This window comes from Cervus elaphus, chromosome 8 (assembly GCF_910594005.1).
Source record: "Cervus elaphus chromosome 8, mCerEla1.1, whole genome shotgun sequence".
In the NCBI taxonomy this organism is placed as follows: Eukaryota; Metazoa; Chordata; class Mammalia; order Artiodactyla; family Cervidae; genus Cervus; species Cervus elaphus.
In genome coordinates this window covers 53,287,996-53,305,810 of record NC_057822.1, presented here as the reverse complement: position 1 = coordinate 53,305,810, position 17,815 = coordinate 53,287,996, and the positions used below count along the sequence as shown (strand labels likewise).

The window sequence follows — 17,815 nt, the reverse complement described above, 5'->3', positions numbered from 1 at the left end:
TATGATTTATTGCTTGTTTGATTAATAAGAATTTCTTTTAACTGAGATTTCAGCATCTAGGAGCTATGCATAACTTATATTTTATATGTTGTCGGCACCTTCCCCAGTCTGGCATGTAGAAGGTGCTCCACAGATGTTAGGTGAATTCTGTTATATTCCCACTTGTCAAAGGCTTAGGGATAATGGTTTAGGATGTGGCGTGTTTCTCTTCCAAAAAAGCAAGAGATAAAAAAACCTGCATATATCCCAATCCTTTGATCATTCCATAGGTAACTTTTACTTCTCTGTGACTACATTTTTCCATATGGAAATTTTTTATGATTTTAAATGACTGGGCAGGCCTGTGATTATGGTAAGAGTGATTCATATGACTTCTGAGGCTAGGTCATTAAAGGATGTAGCCTCTGCCTGGCTCTTTCTCTCACTCTCTGGATGCTCGCTTGCCCTTTAAACCCAGCCACTGTGCTATGAGGAAGCCCAAACTAGTCCAAACAGAGAGATCTACATGGAGAAGGATCAAAGTCCCCAGTTGACAGTCCAATATGTGAGTGAATCCCGAGAGGAGTACAGAACCAAGCCTTTGAGTTCCCTCCCCCCACTGAGCTAACGCCAAGAGAAGCAGAGATAAGATGCTTCCATTAAGCCCTGTCCAACTGCAGATTCATGAGCAAAATAAATGTTCATTGTTTTGAGCCACTAAGTTCTGGGCAATTTGTTCTACAATTCTAGTTACTGGAACTATTGTAGATCTAGAGCGTGGCTTATTCAATGAAAACAATCAAATTAAATGATATTTGTAAAACATAAGGCTTCACCATATTTTTAAATTATAAAGTGATCATTGACCATTACATATTAATTGATATGATCAGTGCTATCTATGAATAGATGCATCTGTGACTTCTTTTCTTCCTCTTTTCCTTCTTTTATCCATTCATTCAGCCAGCCAGCCAGCCAACTAGCCAGCCATTTGTCCATCCACTGTCTCTAAATTTTCATCCCACGGTTATTTACCAGAATGACCAGGATACCATTTGGTATGCAGAGAGCAAGGTAAGACGCATGAAATTGCAGGCTATTTATGGAACTTGTATCATCATCTAAGAATTAGTTGTACTATTTATGATATCAAGTTGTGTATAATAAATTGGTGCTTTTGTTGTTATTATTAATGTTTTTATTGGCATGTGGGCTTCCCTAATGGCTCAGCACTAAAGAATATGCCTGCCAACGTAGGAGACGGAGGTTCAATCCCCGGGTCAGGAAGATCCCCTGAAGAAGGAAATGGAAACCCACTCCAGGGTTGTTGCCTGGAAAATCTCATGCACAGTGACTAAACAACAACAACATAATGTCCCAGAAAAAATTAGATTTGGTGTCAAAGGACCTAGATTCTTGCTGTAGGATCACCACTTAGTTGTAAGTTATTTATATTTATGAGCCTTAATCTCCTCATCTGTAAAAGGAGGAGAAAATAATTACCTCACTCAGATATGAGAAATAAATGAGATAACATGTTTGAATCGTAGAATATGATTATTACAAATCACCTAAGAGAGGTGAAGATAAATATTTGTTCTCCTTAATGTTCCAATAGTAATTCAAACTGGAAAACATCAATTACACACACATATACCCAATACTCTTTGAAGTTTATCTCTCAGCCAGAAACTGTAGTTTTCATACCATTTTGAATAGAAGAATTTGGACTTGTATCTGAAATCAGGAGAAATAGAGTAGATGACTTAAGCTGATTTAGAACAGTATATAGGAAAATGGATTTTTCAGGACATCTGCCTTTTCATCAGACTGAGCAAAACAGAAAAAAATTCTCAAATTCATTTGAAAGTATTGGAAACACTGAGTCAAGATACTCCTAGTTTAAAATATCTTATCTATTTTTCTTTGCACAACTTGTACATTTTCTTTGATCTTGAACTTAATTCAGCCACTCTATATTCCTGGTACGTGCAGAGTCTAAATTTTCCACTAGGGAAATGTTTATTTTCACCTGACAGACTGACAGCTATTGCAAAGCACAAACTAGTAGCAGCAATAATCTAGTAGTAAATTTAAAACGCTACAGGCATTAGGAGAAAAAAATTTACATTTTAGTTTCTTATTCAAAGTTGCATTTACTCCCCCAGCCCTGTCCCCGGCAATCTATCCCACTTAACGATTATCTAAATTAATGACAAATGTAACTGGCTAGCCAAATGCAAAAAAAACAAATATCTTTGTTGATTAAAGTTTTACTAAAACCCTTTGTGCAACCTGAAAACTGAATGCAATTTCTCTAAAAAGAAAATTATACATTTTCTCTTAGTAGCATGCATCCATTTTTAATTTTATGAATTCCTTTTTTTTTCCTCTTGGTGAAATCTTGTTATAATTATGGCTTTCCATTTGAGGAACATTCTTCTTGGTTCATTTTATATCATTCATGGGTTCACATCTTATGTCTACCCTTGGTTATGAAAATAAGATATATTTCTGGGAATCACAAACTAAAAAGAAAAAAATTGACAAAATCCTGTGGGCTTTTAATTAATAACTTATCCAACTTATTTTCCTCTCAGTTAACGCTTGGGAAAAGTATGACTTGCAGGGTTCTTATGCTCCATCTCTCTCAAGTAGTTCACTGAAAGAACATAATTAAATTGTTCAGTATGGCTGGAGACCTTAGAAATTGGTATTGCATGAATATTAAATATGCATGAATGTTTCCAATACTCTAGTATGGTTTAAAGACTATACTATATATACCATACTATATATGGGCGCAGCAATACCTACCTACCAGGTGGTGGGGCACTATACAAGTATCGGCTGTTTATTAATTTTCTTGGAAAGAAAAAAATAATGTCCGAGAAGTTTTTAGCTTATTTATAAGCCATTCAAACCATATTTAAATGTGAATTCCCTTCTCTCTATCACTGGGAGGTGACGTTAATCTAAAATATTTTAATTTCATCAACAATTCTAAATACTACATATAGTTGGCCCTCCAGATCTGGGGCTTCTACATCCACAGATTCAACCAACTTCAGATTGACAATATTCGAGAAAAAAAATTCCAGAGAGTTCTAAACAGCAAAACTTGAATATGCCACTTACCAGCAACTAATTTGTATTTATTTTGTATTTACAATGTTTAGATTGCCTATATATTATATAATAAATAGAGATGAAAAAGTGTACATAAGGATGTGCATAGGTTATATATAAATTCTACATAATTTTATATAAGGGACTTGAGCATCCTTGGATTTTGGTACTCGTGGTGGTGGATACTGAATGACCTATGGATACTGAGTGGATACTGAGCAACCCTTGCACTGTAACATATTTTAGACTTGAATTTGAGTTCTAATATTTTATTTTTTTATATCCTTTTTGATTTTTTTTCAAGTTTTGCTTACAATCTTGGAAAAGTTTTTGTTATCTCCAGTATATAGTTTCCTTAATGGGAATATTTTCTGATTGAAACTTATCTTAGATTTCATGTGTATTTTAGAAAGTAATTCAATAACACTTTAAGATATCAGTAAGCATCTATAATACTTGAATTATAAAAAACATACTGAAAGAAAAGTTTTAACATTCACATGGTAGAAAGCATTTATTTGTTGGATGACAACTATAATAATGACATTGAGCCCTCTTTTTAAAAAATACTAATAATCCAGTTTTGATAACATCACTGGGCAATCTCTGTTTTAATTTTTATTTATGTTATTAACATTAGGCAAAGCACATTTTCCTCAGGTTTATGAAATGACTTTTGTTTATTTGCATTCTTTCGGATTCCTAGGAATTGTAATTGAATGTGGTATCCATGAAAAGCTGACAAGTACTAAGTGTCATGATTTCCAAACTAGCACAGTAGTTTTGAAGTCACATTGATAAGGAGTTCATTTAAAAACTCAACTAGATTGCCAAAATAATAAAACCCAATACCATTAAAACAGAGCAATATGATCCAAAGAAGATAGCTTTAATCAACAGAACAAAAGTATAAATCCACATTTCTAATCCAACAACAATTTTGGCTATTATGTTGACTTACAGTATGCATGTTAGAAGGGACACAGAAACCTGCTTTTCTGTTGATACACCAAAAGGACAATCCGAAGCTTTCTACCCCCAGTGGCATTTATAACTATGGCACATATATGGCACATATATATATATGGCACATATATCCAAAAAGCTGTGTCTTTTTGACATCAGTTGGCTCTCTTGCCAGCACTTTTATTTGATGCCAGCTTTCCTCTTAGCTTGCATAGCTATAAATTGCCAAGTGATGGGCTGTAAAAGAAGATCTCTGTTTTGCAGTCTCATTAGTAAATTAGAAGATGCAAATATCAGATTTCTTACCTTGAACTGACAGACGCATGTCACAGTGTCTCCAATTCTTAAACATTCCCCATCAAATTTACAGGTGTTAGTGTCACAGAGGAAGAGATCATTTTCTCTGTCATCATAACCTCAAATTTAAAGAGAACATGCCAGTCATTAAATGCTACAGGCTTCAACAACAATAACAAAAGAAATATCTTGAAGCTTTAAAAGAATTGCCCTAAATTTTAATTCCAACAACCACAGCTATACTACAAGGTCATTCTTTACTGATAACCCAAAAAAAATTCTAGTTAAGTGATTAATACTAGTTTCTCTTTCATAATTCTTTTCTAGTCAGTTGTCTTTGAATATTCTTTTTTTTTTGATGATGATGCTATTTTATTTTAGTTTGGGTTAATACTGGTAGTGATAAGTGAATATTTAACATTGCTTCGTAGTTTCATTATTTTTTCTCATTAAGTAGACTATAGTTTATGACCCCCAAACTTCACATTTTAGAAAAGAGTTGGTGATGGTTCTCAGAATGTCCTTTCATTATTCCTCCATTTTTAATCATTCTTTTGCTTTAAGATCTGCAACAACCCCTTATTTGGAATTTCTCCAGACAAAGAGGAAACAAAGCCCCAATAATAAAGATAAACAGGCACAGTGCTTTTTCTGATGGTCTGTCTGACTCAAACGAAGATTGATCACCTCCAAGTTATCAGGGGTAGAGGGGATACCAGGTTCTTGACAATCTGCCTAGAAAACCAGTTTATTTTCTTTAGTTTCTCCAAATTCCTGTTAGGTATCTGGTAATAATGAATTTCTTAACTGTCATCCTCAATTTCATATTTAAATTAGTTATTTCCTAAAACAGTACTATAGTTAGGGATGAAGCAAACTAGTCATGTTGGGTTACAAATCTATCAACATTTCAAATAATTGATTTGGCAGGTTGCTTAATATTCCTATGATAAAGCACCTAAAAAGTGATTAGGTACCCGCAAAGTGGACCTTAGTCTTTCCAAAATAACATAGATGCATGCATGAGACATGAGTAAGTTAAAGAAAACACGTTTAGCTTTATGAAAATGCCAAATTTAGAAATTCCCCAAAACAGAACAAAGGCAACATATTGACCCAAATCTAACAGGGTTACAAATTTCAACTCTTCTTTAAAAAGCACAAGCCACATGATGTATAATAATTTTCCTTGTGGAATTTACATCAGTCACTACCCAGCATGGCATATTCTTTTATCCCATGAGTTACAGTTGGTCATTCTCTCTTCTCCAAAGTTACATACACTTCAGCTCGCATACATCCCTAAGAGCCACTTTATTCAGAGCTAGATTCAACTTCGGCAGAATTATATATACAGGAGATGAAAAATTACATACACACTGGCTAAAACTAGAACAGACCAGACCTAGGGGACAATACCCAGGCATGCTAATGGAGTTTAAAATGCCCAAAACACCACAATCGCGCCGGTAGTTATGGGCTGTCAAGCTGAAAGGCGAAGACAGTGCAGCAACTCCTATCCTCGGCCCCTATTTAATTAGGAGACTTTAGCAGAACCAAGCTTGCCAAGCTCTCGCATTCAGACTCTGAAGGGACCCAAGCAAGCAAGAAAAGCGCCTGACGCACTCCAAGGAAGCCTGCCCAGAAATGGAGGAGCCGGCGCCCACTCGGGTCGGTTCCGCCCTCCGCCCGCCTAGGCGTGAGCCTGCCGGGCCTCGGTCATACCCACCCCGGCCTGGGAGACGGACGAAAGATTCTTGTCTCAACTTCCTTCGACCATTTAGGAGCTAGGAGAGGCAAGAGGGAGGCATCTCGGTGAAGCAAAAAGAACGTCTTTTGCAGCCAAGTAGAGAAGGAGATGTATATGCGAGTGGGGGAGGGGGTAGAGGGGCTGAGAGAAACTGAATATCTTGGAAATCCAAGCTCCTCTAGAACGTGTGTGACCCGGGCTTGAATGCCAGACAAGTGCACTCTCATGGTACTTTTGCTAGCAATCAATGTTTCCCCTGCAGTCACCGTTTGATTTATTGCTTTCTCGCTCGTTCTATCTCATAAAGTTATTTCTCTCTGGCTTCAGCTAGACTTCTTTCTTTAATGACAGAAAAGGTTCTGATTTAGCGTTTCTTCAAGGACTGGTCCTCTTTTCAGTGAATCCACAAAACCTCCTCGTTTACTATTTCTTAAAATCTCCGCAGCTCCAATTTAAGTGCAAGGATGCCAAGGTTCCTATACCTGCACTTTCTGTGCACCGCCACCTCAGGACCCCCGCCCCTTTCCTTAGCGGCCTGGAACAGTTCTCCTCTGGGTGGAGGTTGGTGGTCTCAAAGGTTTGGGAGCATTGGAGCAGAGGAGCTGGGGAGACGCACTTGGGTAGGCTGGTCTGTGCTGGAAACAGCGCGTTTCCTCTGCGGGGCTCAGAGGTCGGGGGCTGGGGTTTCGGACTTACCAGAGCAGTTCCAGCCGGTGGGCGTTTGGCAGTCACTTAAGGAGGTAGGGAAAGCCGCGAGCTTCACCGGGCGGGCTACGATGAGCAGCATCACCGGCAGCAGCAGCAGCCAGCAAAAGCCCTCGCAAAGTGTCCAGCTGCTACACTGCCGCGGGGTCTCCCACAGCACCATGACTAGTTCGCGCAACTCTGCAGCAGCAAACGGCTTCGGGAGAACGCAAGATCGCGGGGGTCAGGCAGCGGGCTACTGAGCATCCCGCGGACGGCGGCAGCAGAGGCGGCGGCGGCGGGAGTGGCACCTGACGGGGAAGTAGCAGCCAAACCCGTGCATGATCTCCAGAGTTTCAGCAACATCCAGTGACCCGGCTCAGCCCCGGGAGCGAGAGGGTCGTCCACGGAAAAGCTGCGCCGGGGACGCGGGAAGCTGCTGCCATAAGCAGAGGGCTCTGGCAAGCCAGGTCAGCAAGAGGAGACCGGAGTCCAGAGAGCAGACGAGAGGAGCCCAAAGAAACTGGGTGGAGGGAGAGTCAAAGCGCCCCGCAGCCTAGCAGCCGCCTCTCGCGCTCTGCTGCCCGCATCCCTCTGGCGTTTGGGAAGCAGCAGGTCCTCAGCCCGCCCGGGATCACGTGGGAACTGGCAGTCGGGCGTTGATTGGCTGAGCGGGATGCAGGTCCCGGGAGGGAGGGGTCGGCGAGGAGGTGCTAGGAGGAGACGACGGCGGATGCCACAGATGGGCTAGCTCACCAGGCGCTGGCCCGAGTGGAGCAAGGCGGGGATGGCTCGAGCGAGAATTGCGGGCTGCAGGGCAGGCGCCTCCCACACCTTTAAATACCACCTGCTGTTTCACTCTCTGCCCCAGGACGCCCCCTACCGAGCGCTGGGTCAGGTCTAGCGCCCCTCTTCCGTGCGTGACCCCGGGCTGCTAGCGCCCGCCGCGGCTGGGTGGCGTCTCTCGGAGCTGGAGCTGGCGAGGGTGGAGGTGGCCGAGGCGCGGTCGCAGCAGACAGGAGAGGGGAAAGCGGGCACCGAGGAGAGGGCGTCCTGCTGGCGCCCGGCGCTCCAGCTTTACGGGAGCGCGCCGCCTGGCTGTGACGGGATACAGGCTGGGAATATCGCAGCGGAGAGCCCACGGACGTTTCTCTAGGGAGTAGCAGGAAGCAGGAAAGGGTGAGAGGCGGTGGTGTGAGAACAGCTCAGGCTGGCCTGGAAGCAGCAGCCGTTCCCACAGAAGCCTGCGAATCTAAGGCTGCTCGCCAAGCTGCCTCAACCAGCCAGCCAGGCTCTCCCCGCTCGCTTCTCTCTCTCTCTCTACTCCCTTCCCTGGCTCCCTGAAACCCCGAGTCTACCCGAGGAGCTGGGGGTCTGAAAGCCCTCTCCCCACCACACTCTCTTCTCCAGCCGGTAGCCTGTTTGTGATGGGTTGGGACAAGCGGTCAGAGGGAGGAAGGAAAGGCTGCTCTCTGCATCAGCCACGGCGGACTGCCAGGCGCATCCGCGGGTTGCGGCGTCTGAAAAGAGCGGCCGCCTTAGGCGGCGCGGGTAGTGGTCCTCGGAGCTTTACGCGGGTCTTCACTGGCTCTTCAGTGACCTGGACGTGGCGAGGAGGTCTCATTCTGCGAGTCTCTGGTTCTGCGCCTTTCATTCTCCGGCCCCAGCCAGCGCCGGCAAACGGCGTGCTGAGACCCGCCTTCCGTCTGCTGCATTCTTCAGGCGGTTAGACAACACTCTTTAGCCTAACGGCATTTTAGTCTCTAGTAACGAACCGGACCCGGAGTTTCCCGGGACAAGAATGCAGAGGAGCGTTTTTCTCTCGTGACCCGGGTCGTCGTTGCACACTGATTTGAATGAGTTTTCTGTGTGATCATTCAGTGTTTCTATTCTGTGACTGTTCTGTGATTCAGGATTTTTTTTTTTTCCTCTTCTCTTTCCGTAGCCTCCTTTCTCTTTCCCTTCCTCCGCTCCTTCCTTCCATCCCTCCCTTTCTTCTTCCCTGCGTTCCTCCCTTCCTCTTTCTTCTTTATGTTTTTCCTTCTCTTTCTTTCAAGAACCCTCATCTCCTCCTTTATTTTTCTTTTAAACCTCACCTTTCTGTCTCTCCTGTGTCCCCTGAATTTAGAACATCTCGTGACAGCGCTTCACAGGCAATTAGTGTCCATTCTCGATCACTTAAAAGAGGCACCAATACACTTTGAAAACAGGGACTATCTATCCTCTGCAGTACCACCAGAAAAACAAATTGTACCGGAGCTATCCTTTTAAGTACTGTAACCTCCAACCTCCTCCCACTTCCATGCTTTTTAACTTCTCCTTTGAGAGATGTGATCGTGCAACACCTCAGTGCCTCAAAGAAATCTTTTTTTTTTTCCCCCTTTATCCTGTGTGAAACCCATCCCTTTATCTTACATCTCCGCCTCCGCCCCGAGATCCCTCTCCACATCCCCCCGTCCACCTCCAACGATTTCTGAATCTCTGTGTGTCTGCTCCTGGCAATTAAGCAGCAGATCCCAGTATTCTAGTCGGTGGCATCGCGCTCCTTACAGACTAAGACTCCATTAAAACAAATCAATTTGACCAGACATTGGAGGCATCAGAAAATCGGCTTCTAGACAGTGCAACTAAATTCTTTAAGGAAACGGAATTAGATAGAACTGCCAGCGGATATTACAAAAACAGGGAATCGGAGATGTCTTTTCCCTGCACTCTTTTGGCAGAGAGGGCAACAGAGACACACGCCTAATGTAGATTAAGATTAAACAACTCCCCAGTTCAAAGTGAGGACATGTCATTTTCCATAATAAGGCTGGTGTGGTAACTAATCAGGCTTATGAAAATAAGTCATGCTTGAAACTGAAGGCAAAGTTCTTCAAAGTGTTTACCCAGGAATTATGATAATGAAAGAGGACCTGCTAGGGTATGAGTGCTTGGCTATAGATGTAGGATTTTACAGAACCTCTTAGCCGAGTAAAACTGTTATTGAATTCTCTGCTAAGTAAATTTTTGGCATGCTCTCTAATAATATGTACTGTTCCTAAGACATTTTTCCCAAAGTAACTTAAACCTCCAAAGGAGTAAATTGCTGGTTGTGACTGGTTAACAAATGCAGTTGCTTCCACAGAGGTTCTTTAAATTATTAAACAGTTTGAAGCAAAACCTTTCCAGTAGGAATGCTGTGATTTTGTTCAACTTACTTTGTACTTAGTGCTACAGTGCCACCAAGAAACAAATTCTGAAACTGGCAAGCACCACCAAGTGGCAGAAGAACATCATTCACTGAACAGAGCATCATATTATTGAATATGTAAATAAAAATGTATGTACTATTTAGCCTCATCATTAGTACCAAGGAAGTAGACTGGCCTTAATTTTTATGGCAGTGAAGATTGGATTAGTGCTTCAACTTTGCTTCCAAAAGGCTCAAATCCACTTACTTATTAGAACTGAATTTAAAACTAAGTCTATGAATTGTACTTGGTATGGTATATTATATGATTACTTGTAATGAAATCCAGCATATCATGCATTTGTAATACTTCTTATTTTTAAATTCTACACAATATTTTCTTTCAATACTTCTGAGCTAAATCAGTTTATTTGTGGCATACATACTCTAGAATCAACTCTGAGAGAGTAAAATTAAGCTATATTTTTAGGAAAGTAGCACAAAAAATATTTTTCCAGAAAACTTCTTTTAAAGTATTTTCCCCCACATGGAAAAGACATCATTAAGAAGTGTGAGATAATTAATGGGAGGAGGGGAAGTTATTCTAGAACAAGAATAATTTAGGATAAATAAACAAACCTGGGAAAATAAAGGCACACTGACAGTCAAAGATCAGACTCCTTTTTGCTCTCTAATACTTTCTGGATGGACAGATGGATCATGGTGGAGAGTTCTGACAAAATGTGGTCCACTGAAGAAGGGAATGGCAAAACCCTTCAGTATTCTTGCCTTGAGAACCCCATGAGCTATATGAAAAGGCAAAAAGACAGGACACTGAAAGATGAACTACCCAGGTCAGTAGGGGCCCAATATGCTACCAGAGATCAGTGGAGAAACAACTCCAGAAAGAATGAAGAGATGGAGCCAAAGCAAAAACAACACCCAGTTGTGGCTGTGACTAGTGATGGAAGTAAAGTTCGATACTGTAAGAAGAACATTGCATAGGAAGCTTGAATGTTAGGTCCATGTATCAAGGCAAATCGGAAGTGGTCAAACAGGAGATGGCAAGAGTGAACATCGACAATTTAAGAATCAGGGAACTAAAATGGACTGGAATGGGTGAATTTAACTCAGATGAACATTATATCTACTACTGTGGGCAAAAATTCTTTAGAAGAAATGGAGTATTCATCATAGTCAACAAAAGAGTCTGAAACACAGTACTTGGATGCAATCTCAAAAATGACAAAAGGATTTCTGTTCGTTTCCAAGGCAAACCATTCGATATCAGAGTAATCCAAGTCTATGCCCTGACCAGAAATGCTGAAGAAGCCGAAGTTGCTGAAGTTGAACAGTTCTATGAAGACCTACAAGACCTTCTAGAATTAACATCCAAAAAAGATACCCTTTTTATTATAGGGGACGAGAATGCAAATGTAGAAAGTCAAGAGATACCTGGAGTAACAGGCAAATTTCGTCTTGGAGTACAAAACAAAGCAGGTCAAAGGCTAAAAGAGTTTTGCCAAGAGACTGCACTGGTCATAGCAAATGCCCTCTTCCAACAATACAAGAGAAGACCCTACACATGGACATCACCAAATGGTCAATACCAAAATCAGATATTCTTTGCAGCCAAAGATGGAGAAGCTCTATACAGTCGGCAAAAACAAGACCAGGAGCTGACTGTGGCTCAGATCATGAACTCCTTATTGCCGAATTCAGACTTAAACTGAAGAAAGTAGGGGAAACCACTAGACCATTCAGGTATGACTTAAATCAAATCCTTATGGTTATACAGTGGAAGTGAGAAATAGATTCGAGGAATTAGATCTGATAGAGTGCCTGAAGAACTATGGATAGAGGTTCGTGACACTGTTACAGGAAGCAGTGATCAAGACCATCCCCAAGAAAAAGAAATGCAAAAAGGCAAAGTGGTTGTCTGAGGAGACCTTACAAATAGCTGAGAAAAGAAGAGAAGCTAAAGGCAAAGGAGCAATGGAAAGATATACCCATTTGAATGCAGATATCCAAAGAATAGCAAGGAGAGATAAGAAAGCCTTCCTCAGAGATCAATGCAAAAAAATAGAGGAAAACAATAAAATGAGAAAGACTAGAGATGTCTTCAAGAAAATTAGAGATACCAAGCGAAAATTTCATGCAAAGGTGGGCACAATGAAGGACAGAAATGGTATGGACCTAATAGATGCAGAAGATATTAAGGATAGGTGGCAAGAATACATAGAACTATCCAAAAAAGAACTTCATTACCCAGATAACCACGATGGTGTGATCACCCACCTAGAGCCAGACATCCTAGAATGTGAAGTCAAGTGGGCCTTCGGATGCATTACTATGAACAGAGCTAGTGGAGGTGATGGAATTCCAGTTGAGCTATTTCAAATCCTAAAAGATGATGCTGTGAAAGTGCTGCACTCAATATGCCAGCAAATTTGGAAAACTCAGCAGTGGCCACAGGTCTGGAAAAGGTCAGTTTTCATTCCAATCCAAAAGGAAAGACAATGCCAAAGGATGTTCAAACTACCACACAATTACACTCATCTCACATGCTAGCAAAGTAATGCTCAAAATTCTCCAAGCCAAGCCTCAACAGTACATGAACTGTGAACTTCCCGATATGCAAGCTGGATTTAGAAAAGGCAGAGGAACCAGAGATCAAATTGTCAACATCTGTTGGATCATTGAAAAAGCAAGAGTTCCATAAAAGCATCTATTTCTGCTTTATTGACTACGCCAAAGCCTTTGACTGTGTGAATCACAATAAACTGTGGAAAATTCTTCAAGAGAGGAGAATACCAGACCACCTGACCTGCCTCTTGAGAAATCTGTGTGCAGGTCAGGAAGCAACAGTTAGAACTGGACATGGAATAGCAAACTGGTTCCTAATTTGGAAAGGAGTATGTCAAGGCTGTATATTGTCACCCTGTTTATTTAACTTCTATGCAGGGTACATCATGTGAAATGCTAGGCTGGATGAAGCACAAGCTGGAATTAAGATTGCTGGGAGAAATATCAATAACCTCAGATGCCACCACCATAGATGACACCACCTTTATAACAGATAGTGAAGAAGCACTAAAGAGCCTATTGATGAAAGAGAAAAAGAGTGAAAAAGTTGGCTTAAAACTCAACATTCAGAAAACTAAGATCATGCTACCTCATCCCATCACTTCATGGTAAATTGATGGGGAAATAATGGAAACAGTAAAAGACTTTATTTTTGTGGCTCCAAAATCACTGCAGATGGTGACTGCAGCTATGAAATTAAAAGAAGCTTGCTCCTTGGAAGGAAAGCCATGACCAAGCTAGACAGCATATTAAAAAGCAGAGACATTACTTTGCCAACAAAGGTCTGTCTCATCAATTTTGGTTTTTCTAGTAGTCTTGAGCTATAAAGAAAGCTGAACACTGAAGAATTGATGCTTTTGAACTGTGGTGTTAGAGAAGACCCTTGAGAGTCCCTTGGACTGCAAGGAGATCCAACCAGTCCATGCTAAAGGAAATCAGTCCAGAATATTCATTGGAAGGACTGATGCTGAAGCTAAAACTCCCAATACTTTGGCCATCTGATGAGAAGAACTGACATATTGGGAAAAGCCCCTGATGCTTGGAAAGATTGAAGGCAGAAGGAGAAGGGGGTGGCAGAGAATGAAATGATCAGATGGCATCACCAACTCTACGGACATGAGTTTGAGTAAGCTCTGGTGATGGACAGGGAAGCCTGGTGTCCTGCAGTCCATGGGGTCGCAAAGAGTTGGACACAACTGAGCAAATGAACTGAACCGAATACTTTCTGATGTTTCAATAGTGATAAGATATGTAGTATGGTTTTTAGGTATCAGAACTTGTGTCATGCAGTAAGGAATATATTATTTTTGTCTAATCACCACAACACCGCCAGCACCTACCATGAAACAAGGAAGGCTGTTATTATTATATGAAAAATGCACATGACTTAAAGCATCAAGCAGCTTGCCCCACTAACAAACTAGCTGTGGTACAGCTAAGACTCAGCATGGTTCTGTCTGGTATCAGAGCTGAGATTTCAGTCGCCGTATTCTCCCATATGGCTTGCCTTTCAGCCCTGAGAAAGGAAACTGTAAGTAGGAACACACCCTCTCTGTCCATGCAGCCTCTTTGCCCTTTTAATGGAGAGTAGTAAGAACCACACTCACTAAATCTCAACCATGAGCAGGGAAATCCAGTGGTTTCTAGATTTGTAATTCATACTTGAAATTAATATGAATTACTTAAGAAGCTTTTTAGAAGGTAGACAAATTCTAGGCCTCATTAGCATGGATTCTAATTCAGGAAGTTCACCAATTCTGGTGTTCTATTGTTTTTTTTGTTTGTTTGTTTGATTTTTTTTTTTTGGTGTTATATTGTTGAATCTATATTTTAATATTCATTCTTGGAAACTAAGGTACTTCCTACTCCTATATGAGAAGTGAAACAATATCTGGATTCTTGCTCAGTTTTCATAAGACTTTTGGCCCAGAGTATTCTAAAACAGGAGAAACGCTTATACTCCGTGAACAGATGAACTGTTGTACATTACCTGACTGTCTATCATTAAGTATTGAATTTCCACATGCACATGTTTACCAAATATGCATTAAGCTTCTGATGTATCTGACTTACTAACTTTGTGACTGTAGATTGTATCATTTGTAAAATTTAGATAATAGTAATAGCTATCTCCTAGGGTTCTTTTGAAATTTAAGGGAGGTATAATGTATGATTTAACTGTAATGGCCTTGGGAAGAATACTTGTATAAATGGATAAATGAATACATATTTGTGGATGTATTTATATGCATATATATAGTAATTAAGGATATATAGGTAATATATGTATGATATCAAAATACACAGTATTTTGATTTGATAGTGAAGTAGAGTGTCATTTTCAAATCTAACTCAATATCTTAACATTTTGTCCCTTAGTTTATGGCCTACCTCAGATCAGTAGATAGATAATGTCCCAAATCATCATTCCCTCAGTTTTAAGTGATAATTTATTAACATAAAAGTGTATATTATTAATATATATTAAGTGTTTAATTTATAGGTCAACTCCTATCAACAGTGTTTCATAGAAGTTGTCTTCATTTCTGGTTGATTTTTTTTAACCTGAGAGTAATTAAATTTGCTATTTTTCCACCCTTTGCCACCATCTGTTAATGATGCATAAATAATAAGCAATAATTTAAAGAAACAATTTTATAATAGAAAGTTTTCTCTGTCCCTGATCGATTCCTGTGTCTTTAATTATTTTTGATAAATTGAAACATAGAAAATTATGTTTCAAATTCAGCACCGGTGAAATAGTTTATTTCCTCTTAAGGCAATGAGGCCTAGCCATGACTGTACATTGTAATCACCTGGGGGATTAAAAAATACTGCTGCAAAACCTCCTCTCCAAGACTTGATATCTCTGGAGGTTAAGCAGAGGCATCATATATATGCATATAGATTGGTGACTAATGCATAGCCTTTGTTGATAACCACTGCACTGGGAAGTGAATGAGTGGGCATTTCCAAGTTTTATCAGGTTGAAGAGTGATTTTTTTTTTCACTCTTTTTAAGTGAAATTTTAAGATAAACATCTCATGAAAGCTAGTCCTTGATTAAGATACTTAACAAAAGCAGAATACAGCAGTTAATGTTTGTCACTAGTTTGCTAATAGTTTGGGAAAAGAAAAAACACTCATTTAAGAAGAACTAGATATACAAAGCATTGGGGCTCGCCAGGTGGCACTAGTGGTAAGACACCCACTTGCCAATGCAGAGACTTAAGAGACGCAGGTTCGAGCGCTGGGTCAGGGAGATCCACTGGAGAAGGACATAGCAGCCCACTCGGGTATTCTTGCCTGGAGAGAGCCCATGGACAGAGGAGCCTGGCGGACTGCCGTCCATCGGGTCATGAAGAGTAGGACACAACTGAAACGACTTGGCATGCACAGATATACAAAACAGTAGGCACCTCAATACATTTTCATGTGTTTCTATTTACAGATTCAAAGCAGTTTGCCACTGCTATTTAATTTATCAAAGCCTTATCTTAGAGTTTAGTTTGATACTGTTCTTCAAATCATTATGATTTTGTTTTTCTTTATTGCAACCAGAAACAGAAGTTTGAGTCATTTTGGAATAAAACTGCTTTTCATGTCTGTCTTTGGCTACCTGTGGCTTTTACTGAACTCAGAAGTTACTAAAGCCAGGAGTTCTTCCAGTTTGTGTTAGTATCATTTCTCCCTCTGTTATCTGTAACACTGATGTTATCTGTAACCACTTGTTTTTGGCTTGGGGTTCCCCCCGCCTCAAGTTACTTGTTAGTGGCAGAGCAAGTCATTCAAGATCTGATGTTCTCAACCATTTTGCTGCTCCTTCAACCCAAATGTTTCTCTCCTGCCTTGTCCCCCAAGAAAGAAAAGAAAAAAAAGAAGGGACAAGGCTTCTGTCATGAAATAAATTTGGGAAAGACTTCCTGTAAATACTGCTCAGCCCTCTTAGTTTCACAATGCATATTTGCAGTAAAGGCTCTGAGGAGCGCTGCAGTAAAATCAGACCAAAACACATCAAATAAAACTAAACACCTGTTTAACTTTATTGAACTCAGGTTTTCTAATAGTATTTGATCATGGGATCCCTTTTAGCAAGAAAACACAACAGTAAGCTACAGCAATAGATTTCTAGGTCTTATACCATTAGTAACAATAGTCTAGAGGAATGGAGCTTTAAAAAAAAATGGTGTCAGCATGTTAGATGAGAAAGATAATCGTTCCCTCTGATTTCTCTTTTCACAGAAACAGTACTAAAGTCAGCTCATAGAGGGTAAATATTCCTCAACCTTCAACCATATCTTCAGTTGACAAGGATATGATTTTCCCTGTCATCACAAATATTTTGAGAAGATCATTAAAATGTCACCCCTACCATGTTACAACCTTTAAAATTTTTTCTCAGTTTTGTCTGATGTAAACTCAAAATTAGATGCTCTAATATCCTTAGCAATGATTGTGACATCACTGACACAGATTGTCTGATAATACTACTTTCTGAAAAGCTATATCTTACATTGTTTAATATGCTAGAAATATTTAAACAGAGAATTTCACAAGATTTTAAAGAGAATTTAATTGACTTCTTTACACCTCTATACTTATCTTTTTGCTTTGCAGCAAAAATCTGGACACTTAGCTGCTCACTAGATATTATTAGAGCTTATGGTATAATGGTAAGACAAGACTGCACAACAGGGTCCAGGCATGTATACATACATGTCTTTGCCCTGACACTTACAAGCTGACTGTCCTTGGGCAAGTTACTTGCTTTTCTATACCTTGGTTTTCTGTGTTGGTTAGAGTTCATCACTTGAGTTACAAAGAAACATAGCCTATTGTAAGAGAGAGAATGTATTTTGGAGCTCTAGCAGAGAAAGGAGGCAGGCTACAGGAAGGACTGAAATCTATAAATAGAAAGTCATCCAGAAATTAAGGTAGACGGTCATTTTATCTTTCTGGGGCAGCATCTTCTTTTTCTCTTTCTTTTTTTTTTTTCTTACTTTAGCTATTTCCACTCTTCTTCCTCCCCAAACCAGTTTTATGTGCAATTCTGACACCCCCATCTCAGAGGTGAGTGTTTATAAATTGTATTTTACTGCATTAGATGTTTGTGTGTTACATATGGATTATTATGAAATTGTATATACTTTAAATTTTAGTGCATCTAATAATGGAGAAGAGATGTCTCCATGGAAAGTTATTTAATCACTATAAAACTAGCTTATTTTTTTAGCTTATGTAAATTCTCCAATT

General features: G+C 40.2%; 1 protein-coding gene across 1 annotated transcript in view; it reads right to left on the bottom strand.

The window, feature by feature from the left end:
• The window catches only part of TMEFF2 (transmembrane protein with EGF like and two follistatin like domains 2), a 281,659-nt gene extending 273,491 nt beyond the window's left edge, over nucleotides 1-8,168 (bottom strand). The window contains exons 1-2 of the mRNA XM_043910529.1: nucleotides 6,818-8,168; nucleotides 4,381-4,490 (exon numbers count right to left, since the gene is read on the bottom strand). Coding sequence (XP_043766464.1) covers nucleotides 4,381-4,490; nucleotides 6,818-6,989 — 282 coding nt within the window. The 5' untranslated portion in view covers nucleotides 6,990-8,168. The remainder of the gene's footprint in view (nucleotides 1-4,380; nucleotides 4,491-6,817) is intronic.
• Between the last annotated feature and the right edge of the window lie 9,647 nt (nucleotides 8,169-17,815).